This window comes from Eretmochelys imbricata, chromosome 3 (assembly GCF_965152235.1).
Source record: "Eretmochelys imbricata isolate rEreImb1 chromosome 3, rEreImb1.hap1, whole genome shotgun sequence".
NCBI classification, from domain to species: Eukaryota; Metazoa; Chordata; order Testudines; family Cheloniidae; genus Eretmochelys; species Eretmochelys imbricata.
Genome location: NC_135574.1, coordinates 202238455 through 202255568, shown reverse-complemented (window position 1 = coordinate 202255568; position 17114 = coordinate 202238455). Strand labels below are relative to the sequence as shown.

The window sequence follows — 17114 nt, the reverse complement described above, 5'->3', positions numbered from 1 at the left end:
GAGGCACTTAGCTTGATACCTGCTGCCAACTAGACATGGAGCCATTAATCACTACCCGTTGAGCCCGACAATCTAGCCAGCTTTCTATACACCTTATAGTCCATTCATCCAGCCCATATTACTTGCTGGCAAGAATACTGTGGGAGACCATATCAAAAGCTTTGTTAAAGTCAAGAAACAACACATCCACTACTTTCCCCTCATCCACAGAGCCAGTTATTTCATGATAGAAGGCAATTAGATTAGTCAGGCATGACTTGCCCTTGGTGAATCCATGCTGACTGTTCCTGATCACTTTCCTCTCCTCTAAGTGCTTCAGAATTGATTCCTTGAGGACCTGCTCCGTGATTTTTCCAGGGACCTAGGTGAGGCTGGCTGGCCTGTAGTTCCCCAGATCCTCCTCCTTCTCTCTTTTAAAGATTGGCACTACATTAGTCTTTTTCCAGTCATCCGGGACCTCCTCCAATTGCCACGAGTTTTCAAAGATAATGGCCAACGGCTCTGCAATCACATCCACCAACTCCTTTAGCACCTTCGGATGCAGAACATCCAGCCCCATGGACTTGTGCTCATCCATATAAATCTGTGAAACTCCCACGAGGCTCATTAAGACTATTTCACATGTATTTCCTTTTGTCCCCTTGAAATTCCTCCTTCTCTCAATGAGTTTCACAACTTTCAGAGTGAATTTCATTGCTTAACACCCTGTTAACAAAAACAAACAAAAACGACTCCCTTCCTCTAGATGAGGAGCCTAAAGGGGATGAGCCAAGCCCCATATCAAAGGGAAATAGGCCAGATAATGTGCATATACAAATGAATAATGATCTATTGGACATTGATCCCACACCCACTAAAGTAAATGGTAAAGCTCCCATTGACTTTGCTGTGGCAGGTAACGGACACTTGGAGTCTTAGATATATAAAGTCTACTTTATAGAAATCCCACCAGTGACCTTTGATATGCAATAAACACAAAGTCTTCCCTTGTCTCCTTGTTCTAGGGCACTGCTGGCAGTGAAGCCATGGCCACGGAAGAAATGTCTAACCTGGTGAACTACATACAGCCAGTGAAGTTTGAGTCATTTGAGATATCAAAAAGTAAGTAATCTAAATAGCCATAGCATGATTTTATACTGGGAATTACTTAGGAGGTCGCTTTCTTATCCTCAATCGGAATTATTTGAACATATCATGGGGCAGATCTTCAACCTGTGTAAATGCAGTTGTCATATCTTCATGGAAGTCAAGTAGACACCCGTAGAGGATCTGTCCCCATAGGTATAGGAGAAGAGACTGCTCAGAAAACTGATGACTCTCTGCTTTTCTCTCCTTAGTGCGTTACATAAATCCTGTTAAGGGTATTAGGAATTACCCACATGTATCGAGGGACAATAGAGCCACATTCATTTTGAGATATGCACTGGTCTAAACATTCAGTTTTGTCTATGGTAAACATTGGTATGCAGTGTGTGCGTCAGGTTCGACAAAGTTTCTGGAATTGAAAAAGTCTTTGCTTGTCAAATTAAATGTCCATGAATAAACAGGGTCAGAAAAGCGAGGCGTATTGTCAACCTTTGAACAACGAGATCGTGAGCATTGAGCGAGAAACAGCAAGTGCTTTTACGCTGTGCCCATGTTGCACGTACAACAGATAAAATATAAACACAGCGCTCACCCCTCATGTAAATCTATCTTTTCTACCACAGCCTAGGCTATAACTTCATCCCCTGCTGATTTTTCACTGATAAAGTCTTGCTGGGAATGCACTTTGCAGCATCATTAATAAACAGAACAGCAGCATTTCCTGTCTAGGAGCAGAACCCCCTACCATCTACCTGCCCTTTTTCATGGTGTTTTGACAGGATACAACATGTTCTTGACATTTCTTTTTTGTTAAAGCAGCCTATCGCATTTTCATTTTTAAGTCCTGGATTTATGAGGCCCTTGAAGACCAGGGTTATGGGTGCCTAAATCCATTACCTCTATACAAGATTTTACATCTACTGAGCCTTGTATTGCAGTTGTTATGAGCATGATGGCAACTGCTTCATCAGAAGCAAATTAAGTAACTCCCCCAAACAAATATATTGAAATATTTAAAACTTCATTGTCAATATATGTATATATTTATATATCTTTGATTCCCATCCATCAGCTCAACAGCGATAATAGGACTGCAAGAAATCTTTACATCACTTTCTATCTTGAACCAACTTCATGGCTTCATTATAAAATATTTAAAACATTGTGTGTGTGTGTACTGGTCCAACTTATAGTAAGCTGTTTGTATTCAAGTTGCCTTTTTCTAATATTAAATTTTCTGTTGGATGCACATTTATACTCCCTGTAGAGGCTTTGAGTGGTTCCCCCCCGTCAGTGTCAGAGAGAATAGTCGGCTAGCCTCAGGAATTGACGCTCTTGTCCCTTCATGGTGGGTGGTAGCCAGGCCTGCAAGGCTTGAACCTGTCCAATGAGAGGCCGTGCCTGTCCTCGGCCCAAGGTGTATCCAAGGTATGTCATTTCCTGCCACCCGATCCGACACTTCCTTGGGTTGGTGGGCAGTTAAGCCCACAGGGCCCATACGACAGCCACCACCTGGTTGAGATGGTCTTCCTGGTGTCGGCTGTGTATCACCACGTCATTGAGATATGCTGCAGCGTAGGAACCGTGAGGCTACAGGAGGAGGCGATCCATCAGCCTCTGGAAGGTGGTGGGGGCCCCATAGAGACTGAAGGGCATCCAGAGAAACTGGTAGATCACAGTTGGCACGGCAAACGCTGTCTTCTCTCTCAGGCTTGGATTAAGGGGGATTTGCCAGCAGCCGTTTGTGAGGGGCGGTGATGAAGTGAGCTTCCCCGAGGTGGTCAAGCAATTCATCAATACGCGGTATTGGGTACGCATTGAATTTAGAGATCTTGTTTACCCTTTGTAAGTCGATGCAAAAGTGCAGGATCACACCATGGGAGGTGCCACGTCACCTCACAACCATCACACCCCTGGGTTGGTCAGGATGGCATGGTGGACAAGAGTGGTCTGGCCAGGTAGAGCAGTGAAGGTCTTAGGGAAGGCCTTCAACAGGCTTCAAGCCTGCCTCTGTTGCTCCTTGGTGAGGGTATTCCTGAGTTGTGGTTCCTCTGGGCCGATTGCCCAGGTCTGGCTCAGTAGAGTAAGGGACAATCAATAGACGCCCCTGCTCTTGCGAAGTCTTCAGGAGGTTGACAAGATAGAGCTGTTATTTCTTCTGCCAGTCCAGTTGCTGAATTTCATACATTACTGACCCCACCCGACAGATTACTTTGTACAGCCCCTGCCAGGGGGCCAGGAGCTTGTACTCCTCAGAGGTAGTAGGAGCAGGACCCGTTCACCAACTTCAAAGGTCTGAAACTGTGCCCCCTGGTTATAGCTTCACTCCTGGGTCCCTTGGGCAGCTTGCAGGTTTTCCTTCGCCAGAGTCCCTGCATGGTTCAGGCACTCCTGGCACTGGAATACATATTGTACGAGTCTCTGGGCCTGCGATGGTGAGTACTCCCATGTCTTACACATCAGGTTGAGCAACCCAGTAGTCCGCCAACAACTACAGGGCTCGTAATTTTTTCGACAGGCTGCTTGTGGGCACGGGACTCTCCCATGCAGATCTGGCCAAAGGTACAGTCCATCAGGGGATATTCCTGCTGCAAGTGTCCAAAACTGCCACAGGAGAAACAGGGTCCTAGCTGGGGATGTCTGAGCCAGGTCTCCTGGTTCAGCGAGTGTCTGTGCGAGGGGAGGGGTGGGGACGTCCTCAGGTTCTGAGGTCCCGCTCAATGCATCGGGTTTGCGTGTCAGGGTTCAGTGCCACCTCGTCTGCCATGACTCCTCAGGGTCAACCGGGAGTTGGCCCATGAGCCAGAACTTTCTCCAGGCTTGTCAGGGTTGACCCCAATATCGTGGCTTGGGCCTCTGGCCCGACAAGGGCCTCTGCTGCCAAGAAGTCCTCCATGAGGGTGACTGCCACACTTAAAGTAGTGGGGCAGTGTTGGAGCATCCAGGACCTCCCTCAGGGTGGGAGGATGTGGGTGAATTGTTCCAGCGTGACCTGTTTGGCCACCTCGGCGACAGAATGCTGATTGGTCTGGAGCCACCACCAGCAGCTGTCCTTCAGCTCCTGTCATATCCCCTGAATCTGGGGTCAGGCACGTGGTGGGTACCCCTTCCCCTGGAACCGCACAGAACATCTCTGGGGTGATGTCCAGCATGTTAAGCACTGTGACCTTTACTTGCCCATAATCCTGGGCCTCTTCGATGAGGAGCCCACAGTAGGCCGATTGGGCCATCCCTGTTAGATATGTGGCCCACTCCTCAAGGGGCCCCCGGGTGGCCGAGGCGACCCTCTCAAATGTCATGAGGAAAGCCTTGGGGTCATCTTCGGGTCCCATCTTTGCTAGCCATACAGGAATGGTAAGCACAGCAAGGGTTGTTTCCCCAGAGGGGCTAGGGCCACTGCGACCAGGCAGCAGGGCAGCCAGCTCTTGCAGGCACTGCTGCTGTTGTTCCCGATGCTGGGTCCCCAACTCCCAGAGCAACTGTCGCTGCTGACCTGCCAGCTACTTCATGAGTTGCTGTTGATGTTGCAGCTGGGTTGCCTGCTGTTGCTGCTGGCTCTCCGGCAGCCACTTATCCAGTTTCTCGACCACATGGCCAGAGACGGTTGCTGGGAGGTCTTTGGGGCATCCTCAGCCCCTTGCCTCAGGGGTTGGGTTGGTGCCCACCTTCTCCACCAAGTGTAGTGACTTTGAGTGGTTCCTTCCTGTCAGCATCCAAGGGAGGCCACTCCGCCTTGCTATGCCACCTAGCTGCTGAGAGCCAATCGACAGGGGATTAGCACAGTAAATCAGTAAAGAGTCTCGGGCTCTGGTCCCTCGGGACAGGGCAGTGGGCTGTCTTTAGCCCAGCTCTCCGGCTGGGGCAGACAATCGCCACAGTCAGGCTCAAGCCCTCTGGGCAGGACAGAGCAATAGCAGTCTGTAGCCAGCCTTCTGTCCGGGGCAGACAGCATCTAGAAACAGGCTGTCTGGCCTAAAATGAATAGGCTGCCACCCCAGGGGTGAGGTTGGCAGCAGGGGGTAGGGAGACCCAGGCCCACCCTACTCCACTGGGTCAGCAGGGATCCTGCCAAAACACGCTGACCATGGTTTAAGCACCACAACCGGACTAATGTCTGATTTCCCTGGACTACTTCCTAACCCTGTCTGTTCATAGGGCGTCATTTCTCACGGGTCCTTGGCACATGGCTGTTCCAGCAGCTCCTCAGGATGTTCCTTCAGGGGTCCGGCAGGGGTTGGTATAGCATGGTCCCTGGCTCAGGGGCCAGCAGCAAGGCAGAGATGTCTGACTCCTTCCCTGGCTCTCTCTTAACTGAGCCGGAAGCCCTGCCTCTTATACTTCTTGTTCTGCCCCTCTGCTTCCAGAACAAAGGGCGGGCCTGACCTGGCTTCACCCGCCCGCACGGGGGCTGGGAATGGTTCCTCCCTGTGAACGTCGGAGGGAGGCCACTTTGCTTCTCTACACTTCCCTTAACACTAATAGGAGTTATGCGTACACATTATGGGGAAAAATATTCCTCCTAGAAAGGAAGCTAAATGGGTGAGGGAACTCTTACTTTGAAGCCTACCAACCTTTCTGAACAATATGATGTATCTGTTGTCAAAAATCTGGGCATGACATTTATCTCTCACATGCTCTTGCCCTAACTGAGTTCTACCTCTTGTAAGGAACAGTATGTGCAGATTTAACACAGCAGGTTTTAACTTTGAGCTTTGATCCAAACATATTTTATTCTCATTTGAGTACTCCTTGCATTATAACATTGGGGTGAGTATTTATGGTGTTCAAGTATAAAAAGACATTATTGTTAGGGTGTTATATATTGGTTAAAACTGGCCTGGGTGGCAGGATGCCAGGCTGCATTGCTAACTCTGCCTCTGACTTACTCAGTGACCTCAGGAAGTCCACTAAAGATTAATGCAAAGGGGGGGATTAAATCAAGCTTTTTTAATTTAAATTAATTTTTAAACATTTGAAATGACTTTTCATTTGTCTTGCTCATTCTTTACTTTCTTCCCATTTTGTAGTTTTAAATTGCAAAAGTGTTTTGTACTTGTTTCTTTCCTAGTTGTTAGTAAAATTTCAAATTTTACAAAGATTTTTTTTTTTTCTGTTTAGAAGTTTCACACTTAAAAAGCTTATCTGAATTGAAAAAGACACATCTAGGGCCTCGTTACCATCTTTACTGTGAGAAAACACAAACTCAAGAACATCACCACAACATAATTAAGCAAATCACACATGCTATATTCGCAACCAGACCAACCTTCCAATATATTGAACTTACACAAGTCACAAAATCTGAAATGCTTCGAACAGGCCACTCTCCTCCATTAAGATTTGCTCTTTGAAGTCAATGGGTTCCTAAATCACCTCGGTGCCTAACTATGGGCTTAGCAGCTGACCTTTGGGCTCCTATTTGTGAAAATTTTGGCCTGTGTGTATAAACACGTTCACAATAATTTTGTTTAATGTAGTGGAAGCCTACTTAACTCCCCATTGTTAACACTGAAGCACCTTTGTATTGAAGTGAAAAAGATTGTATGCCACTAAGATAAAAGTTTTTAATAAAAATACAATTTTAGCTCCTGATACTGCAAACACCAAGGCATGTGCTTAACCTTAAACAATCCCTTGAAGTCAGTAGGATTGTTCATGTGAGTAAAGTTATGTCACTCTGTCAATGCAGGATAAAGGCCTTAATTTTCAATATTTTGTTTTTTGCCAGTAGCAGTTTTGTTAGGTTCAAATAAGATACCGCACAGGGGTCACATTTATGAAAAATCCAGCATGTATCTGTGATGGGGTCTCCAGGGTGCAACCTGGACTGTGAATAGCTGAACCCTTGGTGGGTCACCTCTCACACTGTGACGCTGATGTCAAATTACAAACCTCTGATATGCACTGCACTTACACAGCCATCCATAGGCACAGACATACCCAACTGAGTCACATGAATGACTTCCCGGTCACTCATGAACCATCAATAAGGAAGCTCCAGCCAATTCCCCTCAGCTCCCTAGCCTTGTATCCCGGAACTGTACTGAGTTGCACTAGTCAGAAACCTGGCCAATGTAAGCTCATTACCTTGTTCACCACTCTGACAAAAGGATAGTGGGCGTGCAACTGCCCTTGTTGACCTGAGCTGAGTTTTCCCAAGCACTTCAACCAAAACACACTGTTTTAGGTAAAATATAAAACAGATTTAATAACTACAGAAGGATAGAATATAAGTGGTAGGCATAAAGGTGAGAGATAGTTTACCTTAAGAAAATGAAAAGTAAATATGCATTCTAAATCCTAAACTTTTAGTCTAAGCAAGAGTTGAATCATACAGTGCCTCACCCTGACAAATGGTACAAGCAGGTACAGTTCCTCAATACACAAGCTACGACTACATTCCAGCCTTGGTCCACCCTTCCCCCGTTCATAGTCTTTGTCTTCCAGACATTCTTCCAGGGGGAAATATGCCAAGTGATGATGTCACTTCTCCTCTCTTATACTTTCTTCCAGGTTGCTGGAAAGATCCTTGCTGTAAGGGAAGGATCAGGCAGTCCCCATTGGTCAAGAAGTCTCCATTGCCTACCTGCTATAGGAGTCTCTGGGATAGTGGATTCTTTTCTTGATGGATGTTGATGAGCTATTAATGCTGTCTGGCTATTGATGGCTACTCCTTTGTTGTAACTGAAAGGCTGTTGTGGATGTTCCCAACCTCACAACATATGTCAGTAATACATAGAGCAATACTTCATAATGTCACATATAATGACAGCACATACAATCCAACAGGATATTCATGTTCAACAGACTAAGACTTTAAAAGTACAGTAATTTAAACTGATTATTTAAGCAGAGAACAGCACAAATCCATTCTCACCCACTCCTTTTCACACTGCAGCTCTCTTTAACCTCTGCATGTCTGCTTCCCCATTCATAAAAGTGAGGACAATAATACTTATCTCCCAACGGTGATGTAAGGCAGAATTAAACTTTGTCAAGTGATTTGAGACCCTTGCCCTAAAGTGCAAAGCATCCCTATGGAAATAAATGTCTCTGCACGAATGTATCCTGTTCATATGGCCAATTTCTATCCTTCCTAATTTGACCAAAAATACCCATTATTATTATTATTATTATTATTATTATTATCATCGTCATTGTTATTAATTGTACAGCTGATTAAATGCTGAGCCATTTCATAACCGTGAACATAATTTGCAATTGCCAGCTCCTCCATTCCTGTGGGCATTTCCCTTTGGTAGGGCATGGCTAAAAGATACCATACGCCACAAACCCTAACACAATACATCTTAAATAGAAGAAACAGAGATGCTGCTTGTCCTTCCTGGGCGCATTAGAACTTGAAGGCTCTGTCTTTCTCAGCCTTTCCACTGAGGTTATATGGAAGTTGAATAGCCACATGGGGGTTAAAAAGCCAATGGTCATATCATGACAGGATTTAAAAATACTCATTACAAGGAAAGTTCATTGTGGAAGAGGACAAATGTGATTACACAAACAGAGACTTCAGGTGTCTGGCTAGTAGTTCCTAAAGAAAGAGGGTGTTGGAAGAAGACCGCAGTGAGTTCCAGTAGCTTGCTGCTGAACAATGCACAAAGCACCCATCCCAGCAGCAAGGAGCATGGAGCTGAAACAATCCAGCTTGTAGGACGGTCCCTACCCTGAGTACAGCCAGGCTTTGTTTTGGTGTATATGGCAGGTGCGTAGGAGCATTTCTCAGCCAGCTGCATTAGCGTTGTTAGCCTTCACCAAAGCAGTGGGTGCTAAGGAGGGATTTGAACAAAGAGAAGGGGGTGGCCTTGGGCAGCATGGGAAAAACCCCACAAAGATTAAAGTGAGGAAAGAAAACAAGGGGTGTGGTGAGGCAGCAGGCAACGGTGCTGCAAAAGGAGTGAGGACTCAGTGAAGATTTAACACCCGATGGAACCTGCAGTGATCCTGGTGCACTGTAGCCTTTGCGCCTATAAAACTGTCCTGAGAATAGTTTCCACCATCTGGTTTTGCTGCTCCTCTGCCAGCAGCTCGCTTTCCCCCCGTGCTGTGCGCGCGAATACAGCTCCTTCACCTGTGGGGGTGGAGTTCGCCTTCTGGCTCCCTCTAAGAACGGGGAGAGTTTTCACCTGCCTCTATTATCTCTCCGCAGGAGCAGGGAAAGCTCTTGTTCAGTTTTTGCCTGCTTCCACTTGGCTTCTTGTTCTGATTGCACAAAGCAGACCAGGCCGACTCTGCGCCTCTTCAATCCACGGGTGACTGCAACCAAATTACTTCTAAGTCCAACGTGGGTCAATTGCCCTCCACTGTGCCTCTGGCTTGTACTTTGCCTCTGAGAGCTTTGTGAGGCACCAGAGCTCATTCAGATGTGACACACATACACTCACTAATTGCTTCATTTTGAGAGAGGTGCCAAGGCATTTGGTGGAGGGGAATCAGCTCTCAATAGTGTAAGCACTTCTGTGCAAGCGACATGGCTTAGAATTTGCTGGAATGAAAGGCTTTTTTTCTGAGGGGTCTGTGCCTCGTGTGCAAGACTAATTTGGGGCGAAAATTTAAAGGAGAACTTACTTAAGCCACAGGGGTTTTGACCTGGGTTTTCCATTTCAGGAGGCTATTCCGCTGCGTAGAAAGGATCCGCACAAGTATCACTTGAGGGAGTAACAGACACAAAAGAAAAGGGAGATGTTCCTTTTTAAGTTGAATATGCAAATTGCAACCAGCTCTATGCATTTAGCCCAATCAAGCCATGAGCTTAGGCTGTCTCTCCCCTCCTGCTGTGACTGTTTTATGGCAGGTAAGAGGTCTGGGGCAGTGTAAAGGATCCCTAAAAACTCTGGATCAGCCCAGGGGGTAGGAATGGGGACAGGGCCGTAGCACATAGCGCTGTAAAGATTCTAGCCCGCAATTGCAGGTCACTGTAACTTGGAGAGGTTCTGAGGCTGACCTAAGTTACACCTGGGGCTTCTCCAGTCCCTGCAACTGTCTAAAATCAACTGTATGCAAAGGTGGCTTAAAGCCACCAGAAGCCTCCTACTTTTGTGCAGCAAGTTCTGTGCTTTGCTTCTCAGAGTATATTTACACAGCTGAAAAAAGCCCATGGCAGTGAGTCTCAGAGCCCAGATTAATGGACGCTGGCTCCTGGGACTCGCACTACAGGGCTAAAAATTGCAGTGTAGAGACATTCCCACTCGGGCTGGAGCCCAGGCTCCAAGACGCCTCCCTCCTCGCTGGGTTTCATCCAAACCCAAACATCTACCCTGCTCTTTTTAGCCCTTTCGCCTTGATCAGCTGACTCGGGCTCTCATATTTGCTGCCCCAGGTCTTTTTTTGTGTGGTGTCGACTTACCCGTAGAGCAGTGGTTCTCAACCTATCTACCATTGTGGGCCACATTCACACAATATATATATTATCTGTATGGCCCTGAGGATGTCACCTGGGCCTCAGTTGTGTGCTGATTGGGCCATGGGTTGAGCGCCACTGCCTTAGAGGGATAGCGTAGAATCTCACCCTTACTGGGTTACTGGGACAAGCTTTTTAGTCAGGCTCATGCATTTCTCCTGTGCATGAGCAGATGGCTGAAATGTTCAGGAAGAAAGTTCTTTCTACTATGCCCAGCATTTCCTGGTGGCTGGGTACCTCATGGTCTGTATGGAACTCGTTGCCACAATGTACCAGTGACACCAGGAACCTTTTTTTTGAAGAGGGACTAGATACTTATATGGAAAGTGAGACCATCCACAACTATATTGGGCAAACAGTTTAGGAGGGATATAAGCTCTCTTGCTTCAGAGCATGATCCAGCCTCGAACTTCCTGGAGTTGGGAAGAAGTTTCTTATATGGACAGGGTATTCCATTACAGGATTATTTACTCCTTCCTCTGGAGCATCTGGCACGCCTACTGTAGGAGACAGGCTACTGGGTTAGAGAGTGTACTGGGATGATCCTGGATGGCAGTTCCCATGTCCCTATTTGATTCATAAGCAAACTTTCTTTATCAGCCATTTCCTTACTGTGGCTGTAGGAATGTAGCAACATAAGATTTGTCATATCCCATTTCACAATGGGTCATAACTTGGGCTACAGATTTGTCATGGTGGTCACGCAAATGGTGAATTTGGTTAAACTCCTTGGAATCTTGGCAATGGCTGTAAGACCACATCTGATTGGGCCCGAAACCTAGTGTCGTTGAGCTAGGCTACATCACTTGGATTTGTCCCATCCACCCCTCAGAAGAAGGAGGAGCAGATGGGCCAAACCGGAGTGGCACTGCAACCCCATGTGCCAGGTCAGAACACCGGCAGTGGGGATCTGGATACAGCCTTGTGGAATAGAATGAATCCAGGGTGGACTTGCTCTCCAAACCCCATGCTCTGGGCTTCAGCTTTCACCACTTGTACTATACTGTTGTGTACTGCATTCTTTGGTGACCTTTCCATGACTTACCATTTTTCCCCAAACCTCTGCTGTGAAATTTACTAACAGTGGCCATGCCAAAATCATACCCTTCTTCATGACATTTCCCTCACTTTTAACACCCAGCTGACAGCAATTGTACCCTGGGCTGCTGCGGTAGCGAACTCCATAGGATGAGCAAGCGCTGTGCAAAGAAGTCTAGTCCTTTTTATTCCTGACAGCTCTTTATTCTAGTGCTCGCTATTATTCTGTGGTGGCTAAGGTGTGGAAACAGTTTCCTTATTTAAACCTTGTTTTCATACACTCCTGTCTTTACAAAACATTCATTTTTTCAAAGTGAAACTGTCCCCGGTTTGTGTATCAAGGTGATTCTTTTTTAAAGTGTGAACACAGTTTTTTTCAGTCTTATTTGAGTTGAGAGAATGAAAAAGAATTGCATGTGCCCATTCGAAAACAATTGTCTCATGCTTTTATCCAAGGAAAACACCTTGGAACCTTATAACCTGAACTTTTTTTTGCTATAAATACATAGAGCTAGATTTAGGTGCCAAAAGTTGCAGATAGGCATCAAGTGGGATTTTCAAAAAGGGCTTAAGCAGGTTAGGCACAGAACTCCCATTGACTTTCAAGGGAGTTTGGCACCTAACTCACTTAGGCACTTCTGAAAATCCCTCTTGATGGCTATCTGCAATTTTTGATACATAAATACCTTTGTAAATCTGGGCCATAGTCTGTCATGAGTGTACCAAATATATTAACAAATGTATTGGTTTGACGGTTAGGGATGTTTAAAAGTGCATCATTGCAGAAGCCAAGTAGAGAAATGTGTTAACTTTTAAGCAGCTCACGTGTCCATCCCAACTAATTGCCTCATGAGATGCCTGGTTAACTAAAATTATCTCAATCTCTGGGGGCTTTTAAAAGCTTTCATAGATGCCAAGGCCAGAAGGGACCATTGCGATCATCTAGTCTGACAGGCTAAATAGCTCCCCCAAAATAATTCCTAGAGCAGATCTTTAAAAAAAAATTCCAATGTTGATTTTAAAATTACCAGACTCACCATGACCTTTGGTATATTGTTCCAGGTGTTAATCCAAAGGTTTGGCCCTAATTTACTACCCAAATTCTAGCAGCATTTCTTCAGCCACAATGTATTTTGATTTAGTCCCAGAGTTTTGTGCTGCCTGTGTTTCGGCATCATTATCTTTTTGCATAATCTTCCCAGTCCTTGATAAGATTGGTGCACAATTTACTAATGCTGCACTCTGCCTAGAATGAAACACCTTTACTGTACCTCAGTAAACAAGGTCGGCGCTCTTCTTTTCATGTCGTGGAAAATCATAGCTGTGGGAATAGCATGAGTGCCACTGCTGCTCAGCTTGTGCTTATTTTTTATTAATCCTGAACAGCAAGAAAATGGGGGATTAAGACAGTTGACAGGACACTGTACTTCTGACTGGCATCTTCGACATTTTCCATCCTCGGCTTGGATGCTGCCAGTAGAGATACTGGAAAAGCTAGCGGAGGCCTGCAGTAAGCAGGAGAGAACTGGACAATGTTTGCACTCCAGTGTGTGCTTGCATTTTACCTCAGCACTCCCCCTCCCCCTTTCATGAGATCAGTCACCCCCCTAGCTCTACATGGGATTTGCTGCTCTTAAAGTGGGGTTAGTGCTGTGTCTAACCCTAATGAATGTTTTCAAACGCTGGAGGCTCCTGGGCTCAGAAACTTTTATTTTGTTTTCCTTTTGTTTGTGGTTTTAATTTCCCCAAACATGTGGCTTTGTCAAGCATTTTAATTTTAAATATTTTTTAAAAGAATGGAAAAGGGAAATGTTGGAAATCATTTGATGATATGAACGGTGGTGTGAAATAGGTAAGTCTATGAAGAGCAGATGGAATATAGGCACTGCGATGAACCCATTAATTTGCAGCTCTACTGTATGTCAGCTTGAAAGTTTGTCTCTTTCACCACGAGAGGATGATCCAATAAAATATATTACCTCACCCACCTTGTCTTACAATATCCTGGGACCAACATGGCTACAGCAACCTGGCAAACAACAATGTTTTATCTAATCTATCACTGTTTTCCCCCTTTGAATTACAGAACGCAACAGGAGTTTTGAAATGTCTTCCTTTGTGGAAACCAAAGGGCTTGAGCAACTCACAAAGTCTCCAGTGGAGTTCGTGGAGTATCCTTGGCATTCAGAAAGATACACCATGTGCTTTTGTAAATCTGAGTAAGAGCCGTTATGGTTCTTCATTGGGCTTTGGAGACATGAGTTTGGGAAATTTGGAACCTAGCCTAACTTTGTTAGCTCGATTACCTCTTCCATTAGCAAAGAGAGCTGGCCTCTCATGAGACCTCATTGAGTTTTAGAGTGAATTCTTGTGATGTGGATTAGGGGCAAAAGGGATCATCTTAAAATACAGATTAAAGGTCTGAGGAGGAAGAGTGAGTCAAATCATTAGTGAGCATGTGGGAAAACAAAGCAAAGGTAATTTGTTATATAAAATGATAGAAGATAAATTAAAACAAAGGAAAATATGTCAGAGAGAGATCATCTGGGTAACTCAGTACTTTGCATAGTCTTATGGGAGATCCGATTTTGATTCCTGGTCACAGCTGATTCTTTCCTGACTACCAGGAGCTAGCTGCACTGATTTGTTTTTTGGAGAAACATAACTAAAGGGGAGTGCTTTTCGGTTTAATGGCTCTCAGTGTATGTCATTGTCTCCTTTGAAGCCTACAATTTACAAAAATGGATCCAGGTACAATATGGCCTTACGGAACATTAACTGAGAGCAACTTCTACATCTAGACTGCAATGTATTCCCATATCTAAAATTTGTGGAGTGGCCATTTGACGCTCAGGCTCGCTACATCAGTTTACTCACCATTGCTTTCTCTATGTGGAGGCTAAATCTGAAACTCGTGTGAGGAGAGCAGTTACTTCTTAACTGGGCTCTCCTCAGTCCAGCTCTAGAAGGATTGTTACTGCTGGCTAGTTTCTGTAGAGGCAATTTAGGACCATATTAGATTATTTACTGTGTAACTGAAGTTACACATATATTGTCTTCTCAGATCCACACTTGCCCTTGCTTTTCCCCTGCTTCTTTAGAGTCTGTTAGCCCTCACAGGAACAAAAGGAAAGTATGTAACGTATCATTTTATAACCTCAACTTAGACACCTGAGTATTTATATAGACCAGCCGCCCTCCCAAGAACGTGAATCTGTGAATGTAGTATGTTTGGAGAACTCCACTAAGCAACCTACTATTGTTCTGTAAAGAGCATCTACATTTAATGACTGAAAGTATATATAATTATTTTGCCAAATGCACTGTCTCTTAACCACTCACCATCTAGATATAACAAAAGGCAGCTTAGCCGGATTTATCCAAAGGGAACACGTGTAGATTCCTCAAACTACATGCCGCAAGTCTTCTGGAATGCTGGCTGTCAGTTGGTTGCTCTTAACTTCCAAACTGTAGGTAAGTCTCAGCTTTTTCTTGGTTTAGTGAGCTGTACGTGCCACTTTTTCAATAGGTTCTGTTACTGGGAGCCAAGAGAGTTGTTTTGTTCAACAAAAGACGTTGGGCTATTGACCAGTTCTACGAAGCTGTTTGTTCATGAGCCCAAGTTATTCTCAAATTCATTAGCATATTGTACCATAGTGCAGCATGCGCACAGTGGTCATCTTAAAGAGCCATCATTTACCAACCACTACATATTGCAGTTTCTCATATGCAGTTCTGCAAATATTCGCTTGTTAATAGCAGCCCCTTTATATTGCGTAATGAACTGAAAATATAACTAACTTTCCGCCAGTCTCCAGAAATAATTATTATTGGTCATTTTATTGCAGTAACACCTGGATTCAAATGTTCTTGGCACTGTACAAAGTGACAAGGCCAGATTTTCATAGGCGGGCCCAACGGGAGCATCCCGTGAAATGCGTTTGTGCTGCTCCCACAAACACCTGGCACGGGCATGCACAAAAGGGAAATTGTACATATAGGTGCCTATGTCTCATTGAAAGTCAGCTAGGGTTGCCAACTTTCTTCTCCCACAAAACCGAACACCCTTGCCCCACCCCTTCTCCGAGGCCCCACCCCACACTCACTCAATTCCCACCCCCCCATCGCTCACTCTCTCCACCCTCACTTGCTCATTTTCACCTGGCTGGTTCAGGGGGCTGGGGTATGGGATGGGGTGAGGGCTCCATCTGGGGGTGTGAGCTCCGGGGTGGGGACAGAAATGAGGGGTTCAGGGTACTGGAGGGGGCTCGGGGCTGGGGCAGGCGGTTGGGGTGTGGGGCGGATGAGGACTCCGGCTGGGGATGCAGGCTCCGATGTGGGGCTGGAGATGAAGGGTACGGCATGTAGGAGGGTGCTTCAGGCTGGGACCAAGGGGTTCACAGGGCAGGAGGGGGATCAGGGCTGGGGCAGGGGGTTGGAGTGTGTGGGGGGGGAGAGTAAGGGCTCCGGCTGGGGGTGCAGGCTCTGGGGTGGGGCTCGGGATGAGGGGTTTGGAGTGCAAGAGGGTGCTCCAGGCTGGGATTGAAAGGTTTGGAGGACGGGAGGGAGATCAGGGCTGGGGCTCGGGCAGGGGGTTGGGGCCCAGGAGGGAGTCAGGGGTACTGGCTCCAGTTGGTGCTTTCCTCAAGCAGCTCCCAGAAGCAGCGGCATGTCCCCCCTCTGGTTCCTATGTGGAGGGGCAGCCAGGCAGCTCTGCGCGCTGCCCCATCTGCAGGCACTGCCCCCACAGCTCCCATTGGCCTCGGTTCTGCCAATGGGAGCTGCAGGGGCGGCACTTGGGGGGGCAGCGTGCGGAGCCCCCTGGCTGCCCCTATGCATAGGAGCCGGAGCGGGGACATGCCTGCTGCTTCCCAGGAGCTGTGCTGTGTGGAGGCTAGCAGGGAGCCTGCCAGCCCCGCTGTGTGGCGGAGCCAACCAGATAGTCAATGGCCCAGTCAGTGGTGCTGACCAGAGCTGCAAGGATCCCTTTTCGACCAGGTGATCTGGTCGAAAAGCAGGCATCTGGTCACCCTAAAGTCAACAGGACTTAGAAGCCTAACTCACTTTTGAAAATGAGACATATCCAAGTCACTTAGTGTCTTTAATGCTAAGCAGAGCAACACCTAAGTACCTTTAAAATCTAGGCCTTAGGCTCTTTCGAAAATGTTATCCCACGACACAGGAATGGGTTACCTAGGGAGGTAGAGGAATCTCCATCTTTAGAGGTTTTTAAGGCCTGGCTTTACAAAGCCCTGGCTGGGATGATTTAATTGGGGTTGGTCCTGCTTTGAGGAGGGGATTGGACTAGATGACCTCCTGAGGTCTCTTCCAACCCTAATCTTCTATAATTCTATCATTCTATCTTCTGGAACATCTCTAGAGAATTCCCTCCTCTTACAGAGAGAATCCAAGATGGTGGCCACTGAGGACTGTGTGAGTGAAACTTGAGTCTTTCAGTGAAATATTTCCTGAAACCTAGGTTTAAGTGACAGCAGTGCTCAAGAAATAGCTGTTTATTTGCATTGCCCTTAGTCATATTACTGCAGTTATACTTGTTTTTGTATATTTGATACTT

General features: G+C 46.2%; 1 protein-coding gene across 1 annotated transcript in view; it reads left to right on the top strand.

The window, feature by feature from the left end:
* Positions 1-17114, top strand: part of PLCB1 (phospholipase C beta 1) — a 659574-nt gene that overhangs the window by 512003 nt on the left and 130457 nt on the right. Inside the window, exons 16-18 of the mRNA XM_077812057.1 lie at positions 1005-1101; positions 13626-13710; positions 14889-15013. Coding sequence (XP_077668183.1) covers positions 1005-1101; positions 13626-13710; positions 14889-15013 — 307 coding nt within the window. The remainder of the gene's footprint in view (positions 1-1004; positions 1102-13625; positions 13711-14888; positions 15014-17114) is intronic.